Source organism: Apteryx rowi, unplaced genomic scaffold (genome assembly GCF_003343035.1).
Source record: "Apteryx rowi isolate R43461 unplaced genomic scaffold, aptRow1 scaffold_75, whole genome shotgun sequence".
NCBI lineage: Eukaryota > Metazoa > Chordata > Aves > Apterygiformes > Apterygidae > Apteryx > Apteryx rowi.
Window position 1 is genome coordinate 2,460,983 of NW_020451038.1, and position 19,784 is coordinate 2,480,766.

The 19,784-nt window shown below is 46.4% G+C and overlaps 1 protein-coding gene across 1 annotated transcript in view; it reads left to right on the plus strand.

The window, feature by feature from the left end:
* Window positions 1-19,784, plus strand: part of GRIP2 (glutamate receptor interacting protein 2) — a 155,216-nt gene that overhangs the window by 113,984 nt on the left and 21,448 nt on the right. Inside the window, exons 11-17 of the mRNA XM_026087983.1 lie at window positions 688-840; window positions 1,405-1,591; window positions 7,912-8,057; window positions 8,685-8,765; window positions 16,709-16,775; window positions 17,579-17,724; window positions 18,015-18,159. Of these exons, the coding sequence (XP_025943768.1) occupies window positions 688-840; window positions 1,405-1,591; window positions 7,912-8,057; window positions 8,685-8,765; window positions 16,709-16,775; window positions 17,579-17,724; window positions 18,015-18,159 (925 nt within the window). The remainder of the gene's footprint in view (window positions 1-687; window positions 841-1,404; window positions 1,592-7,911; window positions 8,058-8,684; window positions 8,766-16,708; window positions 16,776-17,578; window positions 17,725-18,014; window positions 18,160-19,784) is intronic.

Consider the following 19,784-nt stretch of genomic DNA (forward strand, 5'->3'; position numbering starts at 1 on the left):
TGGTTTCTCTATATTTAATCTTCATTAGTGCCATCATGTCAATCTTCTGTTAGCTGCTCTGCACCTGTGATGCATTTCTCACCTGGTGGCCTGCATGCTTCTGTGTAGACACCCCAATAATTGGAGTCACTGCTGTTTCTTTAGCCCATACACCCCAGAGAGCAATATCTCTCTTGGATCTAAGTCCCCTCCTCACAGCAACTCTTACCACTCATCTCCTTTATAGACCTTCAAGCTCAGGACAAGGGTTCACCTCAGCTTGAGCCCTAGAGTTAGGAAGAAAGGGCTGGTCTGAACCCATTAGATGTCCGGACATTTTAGTGTGAACCTGAGCAGATGGGTCGGACACAGAGAGGGCTGTGGATTTGCTCTTCCTGAGAATGGTACAGGTGCTTTAAGCCCTGTTCAGCCACCCACCAGGCAGATGGAAAGCCTGCAAGTTGCACAGCTTGGCCTCTTTGAAACCTCTCTTCCTATGTTTCCTTGGCCGTGCAGACACAGCCAGCGTCCAGCCAGGCAAGGGCTGTTCCCGTCAGGAAGCCATGTCCCAATTCTAATTGTCCGAGTCAGATTCCAGCTGGCAAATTGATGTAGTCAATAAATGTGTCTCTGGTGTGGGGTCTATTTCCCTGTGGCACTGCCATGTTTTTCTGTTTATGCCCTGTAACATGTTCTCTGTTTCCCCAGCTCTGGTTGCTGCCAACTTCTCGTCTCCCACCATGAACGTGCAAGGCTTCCCCTGCCAGAACTCGAATACGCTACCTCGCAGCTCCCATCCCATGAGCCCCCGCACCACCATGATGAGGAGGAGACAGAAGAAGAAGGAGCACAAGAGTTCATGTAAGAGTGGCAATGGGCTGTGGCCTGGTGGAAAGGGGTGCAAGTGCTTGCCTCGCTGTCCTTATTGCCCTTGCTAACAGGGTGCCCAGAGTGCTGGGGTAGGACTGTTCATCCCAGCACTGTTGGTGCCTCCCTCTTCTTCTTTCGCTGCCCCACTGCAGCCAGACCAAGGTCTGTGACCCAGACCCATTATGCTGACTTAATGCCTTGARGCCAATACAGTCTCTTCCCTACACATGCACTCTCCAAGATGAAGGAATATGCAACAGGTTTAGCTTCTCTCCCTTTAATTTTTCTTTTTTTGCTGCCTTCTTCCCCTGACCTTTGCTCTGCAGCAGTATCAGTCTTCCCCATCCCTCCTCTCTGCATGCGTGGGCCTCGTTCTTCTTGAGCCCTCCGTGTCCGTCCCTACTGCCCTCTTCTCCGGCACAGCAACTGCTGGCACTGCCACCTTGCCCCTTGCTGATGTCCCCTCCAAGGAGCTTCAGCCATCCCCAGGGACGCATGTGGCCACCCCATGAGGCCCATGGCGACCCTGACCTTCTGCCTCTCTCCTCCTTTCAGTGTCGCTGGCCTCTAGCACAGTGGGTCCTGGAGGGCAGATTGTCCACACGGAAACAACAGAGGTGATTCTCAGGGGAGACCCTTTGAATGGCTTTGGACTTCAGCTCCAGGGAGGCATCTTTGCTACTGAAACCCTGTCTTCCCCACCTCTCGTCCGTTTTATTGAGCCCGACAGCCCGGCAGAGAGGTTAGAGACCTTGCCCTTGGATGCTGATGGTGCTGCTGATCAACATTTCATGGTTTGGTTTGTTTTCTCTCCTCAGAGGCTCATTTAGATATTTACTATCATCCTTGTAATATCTCCCATTCTTCACTGGGCATGGTTTACTGTCACTGCCATTTCTGCACTCGTCGGCTGACCACGGCCTCCCTCGTATCCCAGGTGAACGTCTTGGCACCAGGCTATGGCTGTTCTGGGAGGAGGAGGAAGGGAGCGTGTGTCTGTGTGTGAGAGAGAGCGCCATTCCCATTTTTTTTTCTTTGAAAGATAAAACTTTTGTCTGGATGCAGAATGGGGAAAAACCTAAACATGGGCCCAGGAAGGTGTTTTCTGCCCACTTTCATTGCAGCAGAGCCCAGCTGTATAAGCAGGCCTGAAAGTCAGAGTCTCAAACCCCAGAAGGAGATGCTGGTGGTTCAGAGCAGGGAGGTGTTGCATTTAAGCACTCCTCTTTCAGCTCAGCAACGCCAGGGCAAAGAGCAAACGGAGGAGTGGTACTAACATCTATAGCTGTCTGCATTGACTCTCCAGGGGAGCGAGCCAGTGTGCAATATGACAGCTTCTTGGTTTGCAAGTGCTGAATGCTCCTCTCGACTCTTTTTGCCTCTTGTCTTCTTATCCATTTAAAAACGCGCCTTAACCATTACCCAAGTTTGATGCATCTGGTAACTCCTGGATGTAATGTAATCAGGGCAATGTAGTGTAGCGTTATCTCAGCTAGCTGCAAAGCTAGTTTGAGTCCTGGGAGCAAGCACCTCTCTGCCAGCTGCCCAGCCTCAGCTCAGGAGCCTCTGGCTGCTGTGTCTAAACTCCTTCCTACACCTTTGCTAGCTGCGTTTGACATCTGCTTCAGTGTCTCTGTGCTGCTACAGTGCAGAAGCTCTCCAAAAGGGATTTATTACTGAACACAGCAGATCCCAGTACAGCTTTAGCTCTTGTTGGGTAAAAAGGAGAGCTGGCTTCTTTAGGCAGATGAAATAGGGATAAGAGAGCCCTTTTCATGCTGAGTTCCTGCTGAATGAGCCGCAGCAGCTCCAAAGCCCGCTGCTGGCACTTGCGCCCGCAGGCAGGTTTCCCTTCCTGCCTGTGGTTTACCCTGATGATCTGTCCTGCGTCGTGGTGTCTGAGGTGCAACGAAGTGACAGTGCTTGGCACCTGCTCAGACCTTCCTTGGAAGGAGACATCTCTGCAGGCCTTGTCAGCCTGCTCATGGTTTGGCATCCCCAAGCCAGATCAGGAAAATAAAATGTGGACCAAACCCGCTGGGGAATCAGGGCAGTGTTTTCATATGACAGGGAAAGCACCTGCATAGGAAAGTGCCAGTCTTTGCAGTATGGTCCCTCTGTGCGGTAGCATCCTGGGGTGGCAGATGCTGTGGCAGGGAGAGCGCGAGTGCAAGGCACGGATATTTGTGAGGGCAGGCGGGCAGGATGGGCACAAGGGACTGGCACAGGAAAAAGTGTTGTCCTGCGTGATGCAGGGTAAGAAGGATTTTGAAGAGCTTTTGTGCCATTTTTTTTTGGTTTCCAAACAGGATTTAAAAAATGAAAGCAGTGGTTTCTGTTTTTTGGTTTTTTTAATCCCCTATTACCAGGGTGAATTTGGCTCATATTGCAAAGCACCAAACTCCTTTTATAAATCAGGCGGCAACAAAGCCTGCTGTCCCAGGGGAGAGGGGAGATGTGCTGAAATCCTCCTGGCTTTTCTTTATCCTCTTGCCAAGCCTGGAGCAGAAGCAAAGCCCTGTGGTGCGGTATTGCTTGCCTCTAACGTGTCTCACACGCTGCGCTCCCTCTCGGCTGCCCACCCAGCAGGATTCATGCTCTCCTGGCTGCCTTATTCTGCTTTCTGGTGGCAGGGAACATTTGCAGCGTGGATTTGATTTGGGGATTAAAATCTCTGCAGTGTATTTCTCCCTTTCCTAGACTGTGCTCCTCTTCCTAGCTGGCAGTAAAACACTCTCTTTCCTCACAGTCTTGAAGTGACAAATGCAGTAGGTTTGCAGTGAGGTGGAAAAGGCAGTTTTAAGTTTTCATTTCTTTTTTTGTTTCTTGCTGTCATGCAGAGCTTGTTTGCTCTGTCCTTGCTAGATACCTTATTCCCTATCCTTGGCAGGTTTTGCTGTAACCGCAACTCAAGACATCAGAGCCATTTTTCTCCCCTTTGCAAGGCCAGGCGCTCAGCTGAGGCTGGGCTATGCCATTTCTTGTGCTGCAGTCGTTGCCTTTTGCAAAAGCAGGTGAGCAGCAGGGATAGAGGGATTGGGCTCACCAGCCTGTGTCTGTCCTGCATGTTCACACACTCTTGTGCAAGGCCTGAGAATCTAAATTTGCCRTTGCACAGGGCATGGTCCACAATTGCTTTGTCCATCTGTCTTGCCCTGGAGGCGCTGTCTCTTGGGTGACTAACAATTCAAGAGGTACTAGGACCCAACGAATTTGAGGAGCAGTTTTCCCAGTAGAGAACAGGTACTAACAGGAGGCAGTAGGGTGACAATAATATTAATTCCCCCATGCAGTGTTATAACGATCTCCAACTGCTGAGTGTTGTGCAGGATGGGGCCACTCCAGGCCTTGCTGCATCTCTTGCAAAGCAGCCTTCCCTCCACTGCTGGCGCAGGGCTGCTGCACGAGAGGCGATCTCCAGTCCGGCACGCCACTGCCAGCACTGTGCGCCTGCCGTGTCTCGAGTGGCCGAAGCCTGAGAGGAGGGGAGCCGTCTCGGTAGGGATGCCTACCCCTACCACCTCCAAGCACTTGTGTTTCAGGTCAGTGCTTTGCACCCCATGGYAGCACCACTGACTCCTGGAGCTGCACTAATTTCCAATTAGTGCAGGGAGGAGAATAGCGTCACCCTCTTTTTGAGGAAGCTGCATTGTCTCACATTTAGTATCTGCTTTGTGTTAGCTTGCGACAGGCAGTCTCAGGCAAAAGCTCTCATTTCCCTGACTTGTGATTTGTTTTACAGCCAATAGCTTCTAATAGACCTTCCTCCCCATCCTCTGCTTTGTTTACTGGGTGCAAGATGAAGCCTTTGGACTCAAAATGAGACAGTGATTCAGCCCCTGTTATCAGCAGGGAGGGTGGAACAAGATGCCTGAAGTCCCCTCTTAGCTGCCTTGCAACATAGAGCTTTTCCATAGTTTTGTCTCTGTACTGCCCCAGCTGTCACTGACAGCAAAGGGAGAGTATCTTGCTTCTCTGTCCAGGTATCCAAAATCAATGCTGTATGCTGCATTACATGTTTTTTAGCTCTGCTCAGAGTTGTTTGATCATCATGTTTCTGGCTTTTTGGTATGAAGAGTTTGCAAGAGGAAAGTTAGGCAGCTGGGTAAAGCTGTCAGCAAAGCTCTGAGATTTTTAGGATGTGACCTACCCACAGAGGTACACATKCAGATGTGCGCACACACACAGATGTGCACACATCTAACCTGCACACACTAACTCAAGGGCCTGCTAGGGCCTTCCAAGGCTTGAACTTGCACCTCTCCATGTCTAGCAAGACGCTTTAGCTGCTCCATTGCCATCTTTGAGCCCAAGGAATGCATGACGACAAAATGCAGATCTCCGAAGCCCAGGGGAGACCTTCCAATCCTGAACTCCAACACATCCATAGGGCTATCTTTCACTCTAGGAGATGCTTGTGTTCTTGTTCTTTCTGATTTTAAATCACTTGTCCTCCAGTAATCTCAGAGTGCTTTATGAGCTCTGATGTTAGACTGCATATCTGAGAGACATGTCCCATGCTATCTCTTTGGTGAAGTCATCTGAAAGGTTTGTGTAGGATCCCACAGCAGAGCCAAAGAAAGGACACCTGGCTGTCAGACACTGCTCTCAACACAAGGGCACATGATGTTATGAAACTGATGTCCATGAAATTATTCTGAAGAGTTAACAAGGCACGTCAGGTCTCCTGACCCTCACTGAGGGAGCCAGGCAGTTGTGGCTTTGCTCCACAAACTTTTATAAACCTGCAAGACCAGGGTTTAAGCAACCATGATCAACTGAGGCTAATACAAAAAGAAATAAAATACTTTTGACCTAACAGAGCTATTAGCTGTAAAATACCCTGGAAAATCTACCTTGAGTGAAGGAACACAAGAAACTGTTGCTCTGTGAGAAAGCAGCTCTGGTGGGGAAGGTGGCAGTGGTTTGCTTTGATGCTGTGTAAAAGTAACCTGCGTTCTCCCAGCCCCTGAGGCCAAAACAGCAGTCTCAAAACAGATGGAGTCCTTGTGTGACCTTGAAATGATAAAGTGATGTCTGTGACTTGCAGACATTGGTCCCTCCTTTCTGAAGGGGGTGTCATGGCCGGAGCAAGAGAGATCTAGTGCTGGAGGAAATGTCTCTGTCATACTCCTCACGGTCTTCATGTTTATAAGTTGAAATTTCCAAATGTGTATGTGACTGTATATCCACAAGTCCAGTAAAGGGCTGTAATTAAACTTCATGTAATTGACAGCATTTATTCGCAAGAGCGACTTCATTTATACTCCATGGAGTTGTCTGTCCTAATCCAAGTCTCCTTGAACAAACACTTCTGAATTTACATCTCATGAAATAGCCAGCAGTTTTCCATGGATGGCATGAACTCAGGCAGCAACATAAATATATTGCAAGTATATTCCTCCGCACCAGTAAAATAACCTCTGTATGCTGTCTTCAAACTGGCTCATATCTCAGCTTTTGATGGACCACAGACAAAAACTGTTGTGCTTGTGCATTTTTCTTGAATTTGGTTGTGTGTTTTCTCTTGATAACCTGGCCTTTCATTTATATCCTGTTGTTTGGAGGTGAATAATGCGCCCACTATCCATTGCCTTTGATGTTATCTTTATGTGGCCAGAAGCCATGGTGCCATCTTTTCTTACAATTGAATCCTGTGTGAGTGATGAAGAGTGGCTGGAATGATTACTAAAAAAAAAAGAACTTGTCTTCCATGAAATGTCAGTGGAAGCTGACATCTAAAAGAGGGCAAGCAAAGGAAGTGCTTGATCATTAAATAGAAGTGAAATAAAGGTTCTTTGGAGAAGGCTCAATGCCTTCTGGGAAACCTTTGCAGTAAAATGACTCCAAATGTAGAGGTGGACCTTAGGCTTCTTCCCTTATCCCTGAACCTATTTTGGAGACCGGTCTGTAGCTTACATTAATGGTGGATGAGCAACAGTTTTGCAAGCTGTACTCAAATGGCCTTATAGACAGGTGCTGAGTGAAAAATCCAAAAAGATGGGGTTATAGCTAACAACTGATTGAGAGTGTGGCAGAGAAGGAAGAAGATGAGTAACCATCGCCCCGTGGCCAGTCATGGGGAACACTGCACTCTTGCTTTTGTAGAGTCATGGGCCAGCTCAGATTAGCTGTGGAAAGTAATGTGGAGGATTGTCTTGCTAGTTTTACAGTAGGTTTAAAAAAAAAAAAAAAAGAAAGGGTGGTTAGCGAAAGTAGTGGCTCATGTGTGAAAAAACTCTACTTATAAATACAGAGGAGTCTCAAGACACAAACTATGCTGCAGCTGTACATCTCCAACATTGCCTTGCAATCAGTATTTTTCTTCCAAAGTGAAAAAATTGCTGATTTGTGCTCTTGGAGAACAAGGGTCTAAACCAAAAAGCCCAAAGTGCCGGTTGCAGTTATATTGGCGGGCTATCACATCAGAATAATATTGGCCTTTCAAGGCAGTTAAACAGTATCAATGTACATTTGGCTTCCAGAAATGCAATTACAAGGGATAAATGATTATCCAATTTGCTGAGACATTTCAGTGAGTTCATTGGATTGCAGCTTCGGTATTAGCCATGTATTAAGCAGAGGACTCTGTGCAATTTTCAGTGCCATTAGTTTGGGTTCCAGCGGGCTCAGACGCACAGAAGGAGCTGCGTACCATTAGAATACGGTAGCAGGGCACATGCCCTTGCATTTAACACTTTCATTTCATGGCCATGGTGTTGACTTTTAGGAGAGGGAGGGTATGTTTTATTTTCCTGGAAGTTGCATGAAATATGACAAAAAAATGATTGTTTAGGTGCTGAGTATGTCTGAACTTCAAGCAAACCACATGGCTTTGCAGTCCTGTGATCTTCCACAGGCTCTTTGCACTGGGACAGGCATTACAGAATGGGTTGTCGTCTCTTTGGGGCCACTTCGGTCAGGATTTGTCACCACTCTGTGTGTCTTGTAATGGATTTGCCTGGCAAAAGTAACTCATGGTTGGTTGTGGGGTTGTTTCTTTCCTCCTTTCCTGTCTTTTCTCCTCATCCCCTTTCCCTCTGTTTCCAATCTGGACTGCAGATGTGGGCTGCTACAAGTAGGAGACAGAGTCCTTTCTATCAACAGCATCGCAACCGAAGACGGGACCATGGAGGAAGCCAACCAGCTTTTGCGTGATGCTGCACTCACTAACAAAGTGGTGCTTGAAATTGAATTTGATGTTGCAGGTAAGTTGCCAAAGGATTTGCTGCTCCTCACCACTGCCTGGACAGTCTCAGTGCTTTTCTCCACCCATAGGAGGCAGTGTGTGCACACAAGTACATGAGGTCTTTGATAGATCTCGGGGGGAAGGATGAGAAGACCCTTTCCATTTCTTCTTGTTTTCTGATGTGCAATGAGATGGAGGTTCCTTCCTTTAGTGCTTTTATAAATCTGTTATTATCTATCACCACATGCCTGAAGTAAGCGTATTGAGTAGGTGAAGAAGCCACCTGCTCTTCAAGTACTTTTTCATTAATAAAAATAATATTTGTATTAATTTATGGCCTTGAAACAAGRATAGAGCTAAAGCTACTGGCTGATGCTGAAGTACAGCTTTGTAAAAATTTTCCTCCTATGGTGACAGCGCTACCTCGAAATACACTGTGAGGTGAGCACTTTGCTTGAAGTTCAGAGTATGCATTTTTAATGAGAATCCAAGCTTTAACCTGAAGTTCACAGGGCCTCAGACCTTATTTGATCCAATAAAGCCGAGTTTTATGGGCTTGTTTTTCTTGGTTCCAAAGAAACCATCGATGCAACTGAAAACTTTCTCTTTTCTCATATTTTCTTTTTGTCTATTTTTGGTTTTACAGAGTCTGTCATACCCAGCAGCGGTACTTTCCATGTTAAATTGCCCAAGAAAAGAGGTGTGGAGCTTGGAATTACAATCAGCTGTAAGTATTGCTCAGACTTTTGCTATCAGTTGCAAGAGCTACTGGCGTCTACCCTAGCTCGTCAGAGGGGCCCAGCAGAGAGAACAGATGATGTGCGGTTTCCTGGTAGCACTTGCAGTGCTTGTGATTTATTCCAGCCTAAATTAGATGGTTGGTTCTTGCCTCTAAGAGCTGACAGCTGAAGAGAAAAGCAGCCACCGGACGGGCAGGGGAAAAGCATGCCTCTCCAAAGGGCAGTTTAACAGCTGGCATGTGCCACAGATAGTATTATTAGTAATACTGTTTTTATTTCCTTGCTCACAGTTATATTATGTTCCTTTAAAAAGGAATTGCCTGGCTCAGGTGGGACCTGTGCAGGTGAAGGAGGCAGCCAGAGAGAGGAGGTGGATGGAGGAGAGCAAGTGAGATGTGGCACCCAGCTGGGAACCTGCCACTCATGCCAAGAGAGGGGAAACTGCCAAGARGAGGAAGAGGCAGATGGGCTTCTGAGGGATGGAGGGAATTTAGGGACAAGGGGATGCTGGGCAGGGTTTGCCACAACTGAGAAAGTCATTGCATTGACTAAACGCAGCCAAGGAGGGGAAGACCTGCCTGCCAGGACTTGGTGGGCATCCAGAGAACGAGGCGTAAACCTTCTCCTTTCTGTTCTGTCTTCATTGTATCACTCCCATTTAATTATCTTAGTTTCTATTCTGATGCATATTTTTCATTTAAAGACCTTTTGGCCTCTTTGGAGAGGACACTGTTTGGAGACGATATAGGCATATCTATCCCTAAGTTCTGGCCAGCTTTAGGTCTTGCTACGCCTTGCATCTGTGAACTTTTCCTTTATGGCAAATGTGACCTGGTCTCACATCACTCATCCCTCTTTCACTGCTGGATAAACCAAGTTGCATTATCTCTGATTTGCCATGCCCAAAGGCAGCTACCGCATCTCAGCTGAAACAAAGCGACCTGCGAAGCTGCAGTAATGGGATCTTATGTCTGAGCCCTTAGGAGCATGGACTCAGCTTTGTCTGGGGAATAGAGTCACTAAGGACACTTTAAACCTGGGTTTCATTAAAATAGATAAGCTATTTGCAATTACCTCTTGTTTTTTACAAAATTAGTCAGTGAGTTAAGTGGAGATGTTTTTGTCCAAGTAGGGTGATTCTCAGGAATGATACTAATGTTGATAGGGGGGTGACTTTGCACCTTGTGTTCTTTCTTTTCCCTCTCTTCCCAGCTTCCCATATTTATGCTACAAGAGTACTCCTAAGAAATAACAACGCAATATTTAACATTTGGCTTAGTAGCAACTCCTGTTTGTGAAGATATCAAAGTGCTTTTCAGACATAGTGGAGTATCAGTAAAACCATTTCACTAGCAGGCAAGCAGGGGTGTAGGGAAACAGCCAAGGCAGAGCTTGCCTTGGGATCCCAAGCCTGGTGCCCTGCTCCTAGTGTTAGTATTAAAATCTCAGGGAGAAACAAAGAGTGCCGAATTTGATAGCGGACTCCTTCTGGCTTGAGCGTGGCTGGGATTTTACCCCATTTAAGCTTCAAAGCTTAGTCTTTGTCTGGGGCTGGGGAGTAAAATGAACCTGAAGGTTACCTGCAAGAGTGCCAGATTTCATTTCCGGAGTCTCACTTAAATGGGATCTGTTTCGGAGGTGCATTTGCACTTCAAATGTGTTTTTGTATTGAAAATGTTTTCATGTGAATTTTGTTAAAAAATTTCATTTCACACACTTTTTTGAAGTCACTGCTGAATAAAAAGTGAATGAACTGACTACTAGTTTTAAAATAGTTAGATAGCCATTATCAACTACAAAGCAATATTTTAACAATATAATAGATTTGATCTTTTTGATTGCTGAACATGTTTGCAGGACATCATTTAAGTAATGCATATACATAAACTTAAAATATTCTTCAGTTCTCAGCTGAATCAAGGCCAAAACTACAGCAAAAGACTAGATTGTTGGCTGTTTATTGACCAACCATCCAGAAAAAGTGGCGGCAAGTATGAAATGCTAATTGAATCCTGATTCTGTCTTCATATATTAGTCCATATAAGCTATTTCCATGTGATCCCTAGTGAATTATATCATCATGCTGTCACTCAGCCTCTGACCAAGCAGATAAATACACCAATATCAAACATTACCGTCAAAACAAGCAGCCTTACAGTAAGTCCCCCCTGCAGAGACATGATGTGCATGCAGGAGTATGATGCGAGCAGCACGAGAAAAGAGGTAAAAACAACTCTTTTCTATTTTGTTCAGTTCCTCCCAGTTCTGCTGATCTAGACCTAGAAACCACCTTTACAGCCTTCCTCCTGACAAGGAAAGGACCATAACTCGTGTTTAGGGTAGAGGACTTGACTAATTGGCCTCCCATGCTGGATTCCTGTTTCCTTCACTGTATCACTGGGACAGGTTGAATAGGTGACAAGCCGGCAGGATCAGTACAAGCACCCCTGCACTGTAGTCGCCACAGAATTGGGTTTGTTTTAAAACTTTGTGGTACAGCTACACTGGAGACAAATTGCTTCCCTTGAGTTTTACCTCTTGGCTTCAGTAGGCTCAACTGTAGTTGATTCCTCTGTCTAGGAAGGTTTGTGCTGCCTTCTTAGACAGGCAAAAAGTGTTGCTGAGAAGCGCTACGGAAATAAAGGCGATCGAGTTTGCCTTGTGCTGCAGCTCTTAGAGCTGATTGGGAGCTGGTGGGGGAGAGCAGGGTTCTTGATGGATGTACCAAAAGATGCATATAATGGAGCTGTCTGCAGAAGGGACCATGAATCTGCTGGAGAGACTCATAAAAGGACTGCAAATATGAGTGGTTTTTGTGCAAGGAGAGCAGGTGCTGCTGGTTCTGGTGTGACATACTATGTGGGTCTGTGCTTGCTTCTGGTTAAGGCAGGTATTTGTGCTCTGTGTGCACGGTCTGTGTGCCCAGAGATGCATTTCTTCCCCGGGCCCAGACAGAGTGTAGCAAAGGGATGCAGCAAGCTAGAAAGCGTGCTGCAGACATTTGCTGATAGCACTATTTCCCTTTTTGTCCCCCAAAGGATAAACGGGAAGTCCAAGGGTTCAGGCTCTCATTGATTCTGCTTCGTATTTCTAAGGCACCTCAGGTCCCCTTTCAGTCTCCTGCTTTTGCTGAGTGAAGATTAGCAAAGCAAAGCGACAGAGCCGCCTTGTGCGCGCCGGTTCCTTGCGCTTCATCCAGGGGTGAAGGGACAAGAAGCCAGTAAAACTAGTCTCCTTTTCTCCCTACTCCAGTGCCCTGGTTCTGCCACAGGGCCATGGCTGTGTTTGTTTTTAGAGCAACAGCTCTTATTGAAACGGCGGCGTGTGCGTGCTCGTGCCGCTGCCTGGTGTGCGGAGGTGAGAGGGCCGGGGAGCGCCCTGGGCTGCAGAGGCCTCTGAGGTGCTCCGAATCGCGTGCGTGCAAGGTGCAAAGGGAGGCTTTTGACACAATACTGTGAAGATTTGGCTCTTGTTAGCCTGCACTGCTCGTCTCCATCAGCAGAACACCTGCCGTTCTGGTTACGTTCAGTTCGAATGATATACTTGTGCCTTTGTAGACTTTCTGTAAGCCTCCTACAAATTAAAATCTCCAGCAGCAAGAAGCTAATGGTCATGTTTTCTTGGATGTTCAATACCTGACCTCTTAAAACAAGATATGGATTTGTTATTAGCCTCTTGAAAATGATGGTTGATTGCATGAAAGATTGCTTCTTCTGTTTTCCTTTTCTTGTCTGTCTCAAATACCCTCTCCAAGGACTATTTGGGAGATTCACCACAGGGTACTGGTATGTTGTTGTTGCTGTTTAAGCAGGTATTCATATTATCACTAGTTTGAGCTATGCATTAATTCTTTATATAGCATGTTTGTAGAATTACCTTTATATATCTTAAAAATCAATTCCTGTGCCCTTGATGTGAAGTGCTGCAGATAAGGAGTAGCTATTATAACCGCCTGTGGGCGGTAAAAACAGAATTTGGGTACATAGATAACTTCGATTAAGTCGCTTAAGGAGTGGAATCACTGTCCTAGCAAGAAGATGGATCTGTGAGCCGACCAAATCTAGCCTGCGGGTGCTGGATTCACTTGGGAGCTGCCGCCGGCCTGGCAGAGCGAGCCCRCAGGCTGCAGCGTGCCCCAGCTCCTCTCCTGTTTTACCCCTGCACTAACTTGCAGCTTCAAGTGAGATTTGTAACTATTCTACTAAGATGCTTTTATAGAAGTGAGATGTTCTGTCCTGTTTTTGCTACCTGGAGATTTTGAAAGGAAATAGATCTACGGTGATGTAAATATCCTGCTTGCTGCAAACACTGATAATTTATGCGCCTGCCGCTAAAACTAAAAAATGACATGAGCAAAAGTTGAATAGAAGGGATTTGATTTTCATTGCTGCTTTATTGTAATTGATTCAGATTTGCTTTTATTCCTTTTCCCATTGCTTAGCTATCYTGAAATTATTGAGTTTCTGATTTTGTTTGTTTTTTTCCCCTTTATAAATGTTTGTTTTCATAAATGTATTCTTATGTCATTATTACAATTTGTTTAATTATACATTGGCAGGACACTGCTTCGGCTTGATCAATAACAGAGGGCATTTATAACTGGTAGAAGTGTTGAGGCATTGAGTTATGGGCTGGTGCTCCTTGGAGGGGAATAATTTACCAATAGGAGTCATTATGCATTCTATTAAAAACACAAAATGGACATGTGTTTCTGGCCTCGTCATCCATCATAGAGTAAATGCCAAGCGAGCCAGAATCCCAGCAGAGGTGGCGAGAGACTAAAAGCAATTTATAAAAAGTAAATAACAGTATTGATCAATTTGCCTTTTTATCGCTGCCCTGTCACCACTGTGAAACAGTGTTTTCATTTGGAGTTTCTCCCCCACCCCGTGCTTCCAGCTTCACCAGCTGTTGATTTATGAAGCTTTCTCCTAGTCACTGGAGCAGATTTAAACTATCTTCTGTGCTGTTAAACCTGCCAAAAATATGAATCCATCTGAAAAAGGACCTACTTGCACTAGAAGTGATTTGCCCTGGTGGATGTAGGCCAAACCTGAGTTCCCGCAGAGGAGACCCATGTGGGTTTCTGCGTGCCAGCTTCTGTCTGTGTGTCTCGAAGAGCCAAGTCCTCGCTGAGGGATGGAAAACAAAGTGATCCCGGCTAGATGCTCACTTTGAGAGACTAGGAAGGGCTTTGGGATACCAAAGGCAAAATAAGGGAGTTAATAACTACTGGTTTTCCAATTGAACAGCAAGTCACTATTCAGTGCTTTGAGATTTCATTATCTTAACATTGAATCTTATGCCTCTTGAGAGAGAATTATTCATTAATTCCAACTTACCTTTCAGCTTTGTAGGTACTGACTAATAAGGATGATTTTATAAAGCCTTTCAATTTTATACTGAGTGATTATTTAAAAATGGAGGGCTGCCAGTTTATTAAAGCACAGTTTGGGTACCCTTTACTGGTAGGGGAAGTAGTATGCTGTTATACATTGCTGTATTACATTTKACTAAAATATCATGAAGTCTATTTGGAAAGTATGAGTTTAAAAAACATTTTTTCCTTAAAAATTGCTTTGWTCCTAATGGATAAAGCACTGTATTTTTCATCCTCCCTTCTGCTATGAGCAGGGTGGTGACACGTTCAACGCTGACCCCTGTTGCTGAGTTGCAAAAGGACGAGATCTAGCCCTCCGCTCCAAGCCTGACCACCGTGGCCACGATCCCAAGTGTCACAGTGTTTGTAAAGCGGATGCTGTGTAAAACACCTTTTGTGCAGAGCTTGAGGCACGTTGTTGCCTATGCTCCTTTTTCCCCCTCTTTGCTCCTTTGCGGTCTCTGGACCCGATGTTCCCACCATGGCTGGGCCGGGTTTGGAGGTTGCCGTCCCCAACCCACTGCCTGGGCTGTGGAGTTGCTTCCTAACCCACTTCATCACACCGGCTCTGCTTTGAAATGAATAAACACAGCATGCAGTGAGAAGCAGTTGAGCTAACCTGGTGGTTTTGACAGAAGGAGGCTAGGAAGCGACTGCACACACAGCTACACCAAGCTTGGCCCCGTGGAGAGGGGGTGGAGGAGGTCTGCTAGTAGGATCTCCACYTCAGCCATAGCTCCGCGCACCTCCCTCGACAGGGAAGACATGTCTCACGTTCAAGAAGACATGGGAACAGCTGGTCTGAGTTGGACTAAAGGTCTTGGAYGGCAGCCCATGCTCGATGTTGAGTGAAGTTGTATAGCAAGGGTAGATACAGAGCGGCACATCTCCATCTCCCTGTGCCGGCATCCAGCAGCCCATGGCTTGTGGCCTTCTGGATCTCCTTCTGGTGATCTGAGGGATCTGAGAAACCTCCTGGTGTTTTTGCACTGATTTCAGCCATGTAAGCCTCTGTCCATAGTCAGTCATTTCCTCCCACTGCTCAGCTCTCCCYGACTCGTGTTGGTGTGTCTGCTGGCTTGTCCGTACTGTGGACAGGTTCAGCACGGACACGAGCCCTTAGTGAAGCTGAACAACCCCTCCACTTCTCTTCAACCCACAGCCACAAGCTGGACATGAGTTTCCAGACAAAAATTGCATGGCACCATGCACCAGTGGGTCCTCAGAGAGACATGGGCAAAATAATTYTGTCAGGTTCTATATCATTCAACAGTCGCATTGCCCTGACTATCATAAAATCAGTCATGGTCTGCTATTTGCCATCTGACCTGACTTTTATACTCAGCCCTATTACAACTGAGATTGGCTGTCTTTTTGCACTGTTCAATGCAGAAGGTTTAGTTATATCAGGGAGAGAGAAGGTGACTGGCAAAGCATGTATGGTTTTTAAATCTCATAAATGAATGTAACTGACAGAAAAAGCCAGAACAGAGATGTTGGTAAGAGGAAGTGTTTATTCCTTCATTGCCTGACGTTCTGGGGCACTCTCTGACTCCTTTTCAGGTCAGTGGGTTTCTGTGTGATTGATGCCACGTACCTCCCAGATATTAATATCTGACCTGCACTGGATATGTTCAGACACTTGCGAGTTTGTTTCTTCCCACGCGGTTTTTGCTGAGAAGCACCGTCAGCTTTAAGCAAGACGATGCCACTCCCGTAGCGAGGCAGGGAGGAGTGACGTGGGGCAACAAGGATGCTCTTGGCACATGTTTGGCATGTGGATGGCAGAGAGGGCAGAAGGGGGTCGAGACATAAATCCCTCTTGGGTTTCTCAAGAGCAGCAGGTCTTACAGGCAAATTTAAAAATGCAAATGCTCCAGGAGATGCATACTCAGATCTCTTGTGGGCAGAAAAGATTGTCAGGCTGAGGAGAGGAGAGCAGGGTTGGAAACCACCCCTCCCACCTCCAGCCCTGAGAGCAGTCCTGGTGCTGTGATTTATGTGGTTGCATGAGGTAGTGGCCTGGGGAGCTGAACCAACAGAGAAAAGTCATTTTGAAATTTTTCTTGGGTTATTTTCCACCTGGAAAATGTCCGAACCCACTTTACTGCAAGACCATGGAGATGCTTATGTTAGCCCAGCACTGAGAGCAGGTATTCCCTAGGCAGCAATATCRTGGGATAGCTGACTATTGCCGTAGATGTTGACTTGCTCTCTGTGTCTAGTTAGAGATATGAGGAGAAGTTTATTTATTATTTACACTATTTAGCAGTGCTGGGATCAGGGAATCTTGCCTCTTGTTGTTGGGCTCCATGCGGCCTCCCCTTGCTCAAGAGGAGACCAAAGGAAGTGGCAGCCAAGAGATATCTGCTGGGATTTGTTTTTTCCTTCCCTGGTGTGGCTTCCAGGGAAACCACATTTCAAGTGTGAAGCATTGTTTTGCCAAAGGAAMGTAAATTCCCTTTCCTTTAACTCTTCTCCCCATTAACCGTCCCCCTCCTAGATTACAGACTCAATACTGAGTTTCATRTCCGTCTGTCTCTTTTGCAGCAGCAAGCAGAAAGCCAGGGGAGCCTTTGATTATCTCTGACATCAAGAAGGGAAGTGTTGCGCATAGGTGAGTGCAGGATTTTCTGTCTGCCAAACCCAATGCAAAATTCCCAGCCCAGTAGCAAGGGTAGAAAGAAGTCCAAGCAGCGCTTGTGTCTGGGTTTTGCCAGTAGCTAAGGAAATGCTGACCCTAGAGGTTTGTCTTAAACTGCAGTAGGGTTTGGGATAAAAACTATCTGTATTGAGATAAGCGAAGCTGAGCTAATGGAGAAGGTGGCTGGGGCACTGATTCAGAGGTGCTGCTCCTATAGGAGAGGGGTGTTTATCCCACTCATCAGTTCATTTCAGAGCATGATGAAGGACTTCCCATATATATGCCATAAGGTGCTGCAGCCCATCAGGTAGTTTGCTGCGTCTCAGCTCCTGCCTGGGTGAACCGAGTGAGTGCACTGTGGGCACTGGTGGAGAACTGTGCGAATAACTCAGCTGTTATTAACTGTACCTCTGATCCCAACACCTTGGGAGCAAGGCTTTCAGGACAATTTAGTGCTGCTAGAGGACTGCTTGTGCAGGAGCTTGCAGAAAAGGTAGAATATGTGTCAGGGGCCCTTCTTGAGTGCTATATGTTACCCTACCCAAATAGGTAGGGGTGGCAAACTAGTCTTCCTGCCTCATTCTGGGTCGATTCATGCTCTACACAAACATCCTTCCTTTAAGTTATAATTGCCCCAGACTTAGTGGTTGTTTCCCAGAAAAGATCCAGGAGAGTAAAAAGCTAATATCTTCATCTCCCCTGCAGAACTGAATGCATCACGAGATCTGAAAGGCAAATACAAATGTACTTTTAGTTTTCTTTTCCTTTCTGCATAGAACTGGCACCTTGGAGCCGGGAGACAAGCTGTTAGCCATTGATAACATCCGACTCGACAATTGCTCCATGGAGGATGCTGTGCAGATTTTAAGGCAGTGTGAAGACCTGGTCAAATTGAAGATTAGGAAGGATGAAGATAACTCTGGTATAGAAATCCTGATGCAAACTGGTGCCTGTCCACTTTAATGACATTTCCCAATAGGTAGCGCAAACCAACAAAGATAAGGGCTGCAGCTTGTCTGGTCACCACTTTCCAATTGATTATAGTCTATTTTTGTTATTTTGCGCTTAAATGGAGCCTGGAAGGTTACAATCCTATTCTGTCTGAGCACAACCAAAGACTGCAGGCTTTTACTTCTAAATGCTATAAATCTTTCCTGTGACCTATTTCATATGTCAAATTTAAAAATTCAGTATTCCTGTTTTCTCTTGCAGATGAACAGGAGACGACCGGTGCCATTATTTACACAGTGGAGCTGAAGCGGTATGGTGGTCCCTTAGGAATAACCATCTCCGGGACAGAGGAACCTTTTGATCCTATCGTCATTTCGGGGTTGACTAAGCGTGGGCTGGCAGAAAGGTGAGGTTTAGGGAGCAGAAGAATATATTGGCATGGGAAGGGATCCTGAAGTTTGCAAAGCTTCCTCTGCTTTCATGGACTTTTCGTAGGCGTTTTAGCCAATTAGTCTGCTAAAAAGGAAAGGTGCTGAAAAGGTACAAGTGCTGTTACAAAGAGGCAGCCCTGCAGGTGAGGGATGTGCAGACCCACACATAGGAAGTGTGGGGTGGCTGGGACTGTGCCATTAGGGTAGGGCCCAATGGTGAGAGAGGCTCAAAGCACAGTCCTTCTGGAAGGGTCAGATCCAGRTTGAATGCAACGTCTACGAAAATGTATTTATTCACCCCATCTTGTGCTGAGATGCTTCCTGGTCCCTCATCTCCCCCACTGCRTCTCTCACGGGGTGAGTGCCCAGCCTGCCCACAAAACCCCTGTAGCCTCCTGGCTGGGGCTGCCATACTGATGGACTGTGGCTCATGGCCATGACAACAGTGGGTCCTGCTCAAACCACAGATCCTGGGGGTCTGCCAACCTGTCCTTGCTCATTGCTCAGTCTGTTGCATTTGGAGATATCTTAGTGCAGGGCTSGTATGCACCAGAGCAGCAGGCATTTATACTGCATAAAGGTAGGTGCAGGTTTACCTTCAGTAGCTGGGGAGGTTGACTCTGCGTGTGTTCGTGTGYCTGAATATATGTGCATGTGTGGGATTTAAAGGATCAGGACATTGCTGAGAATATAAGGTGGAATGAAGTCATATGCTGTATCTTAATTTATCCATACCATAGCTGTGACTTGTAAATAGATCTTTTCAGCAGCCCTGAGTCACTCTTCTCGTAGGGTTGAATTACTCTCTGATGCTTGATGGGCAGAACAKCAGCAAAAACCTCTGAGCAAGTATAAAGAGCTAGGCCTTGGGTAGGTTTGACTTCAGGTCTGACCCTTTGGTTTTTCCTGGTTCTAGGCCAGCCTCCCTCTGAGCTGAGCTGTACAACAAATCAGTGCAGGGTTCTGCATTCGGTTCCTCGGCTCTTAGCGCCTGCAGTACTGCATGTTTCCATTACTTTCTTTCGGTACCAAAAGCAGAATTTCATTGTATCCTGAGAAATARGGAAGAAGGATGGACTCAGTCAGTAGTGGTTCTTCTCTTTGGGGATTTTGTATCACTGCCCACCCCTATAGATTCAGTCATTTTTCCTGGAAAATAACAGCTGGGTCCATAAAATATCTGAGACTTTTCTGTATAGCAGTTCTGCACTGTACCTGCAGCCCAGCATGGGAGAGGTTAAAGACAGGAAGCCCAAATGCTGTCAGGCATCAGAAGACAGTCTCATTCCCTTGTTGCTCTCTGGTCCCTTTGCAATGCTGCTGGATGTTCTTCCTTTGAACTCGGATGCACGTCAGTGCCTGTTACTTGGAGAAACGTAGTGGAGGCAAGTGCTGCRGTACTACTGAAATTTTGATCAGTAACTGGCACGCAGTAAGAAATAAAAAGCCTTTTGAGAAGAGCAATGGGATCATTTAGCACATTCGCCCTAACAGTCTAACAAATAAATGGTGCCTGTCCAGCAGAGCAGTGTGGGGATGGAGCATCATGGGGAGGTCTCTGGGTAACCTTGGCTCCCTGCGGGGAGGGGAAGGAGAGCTG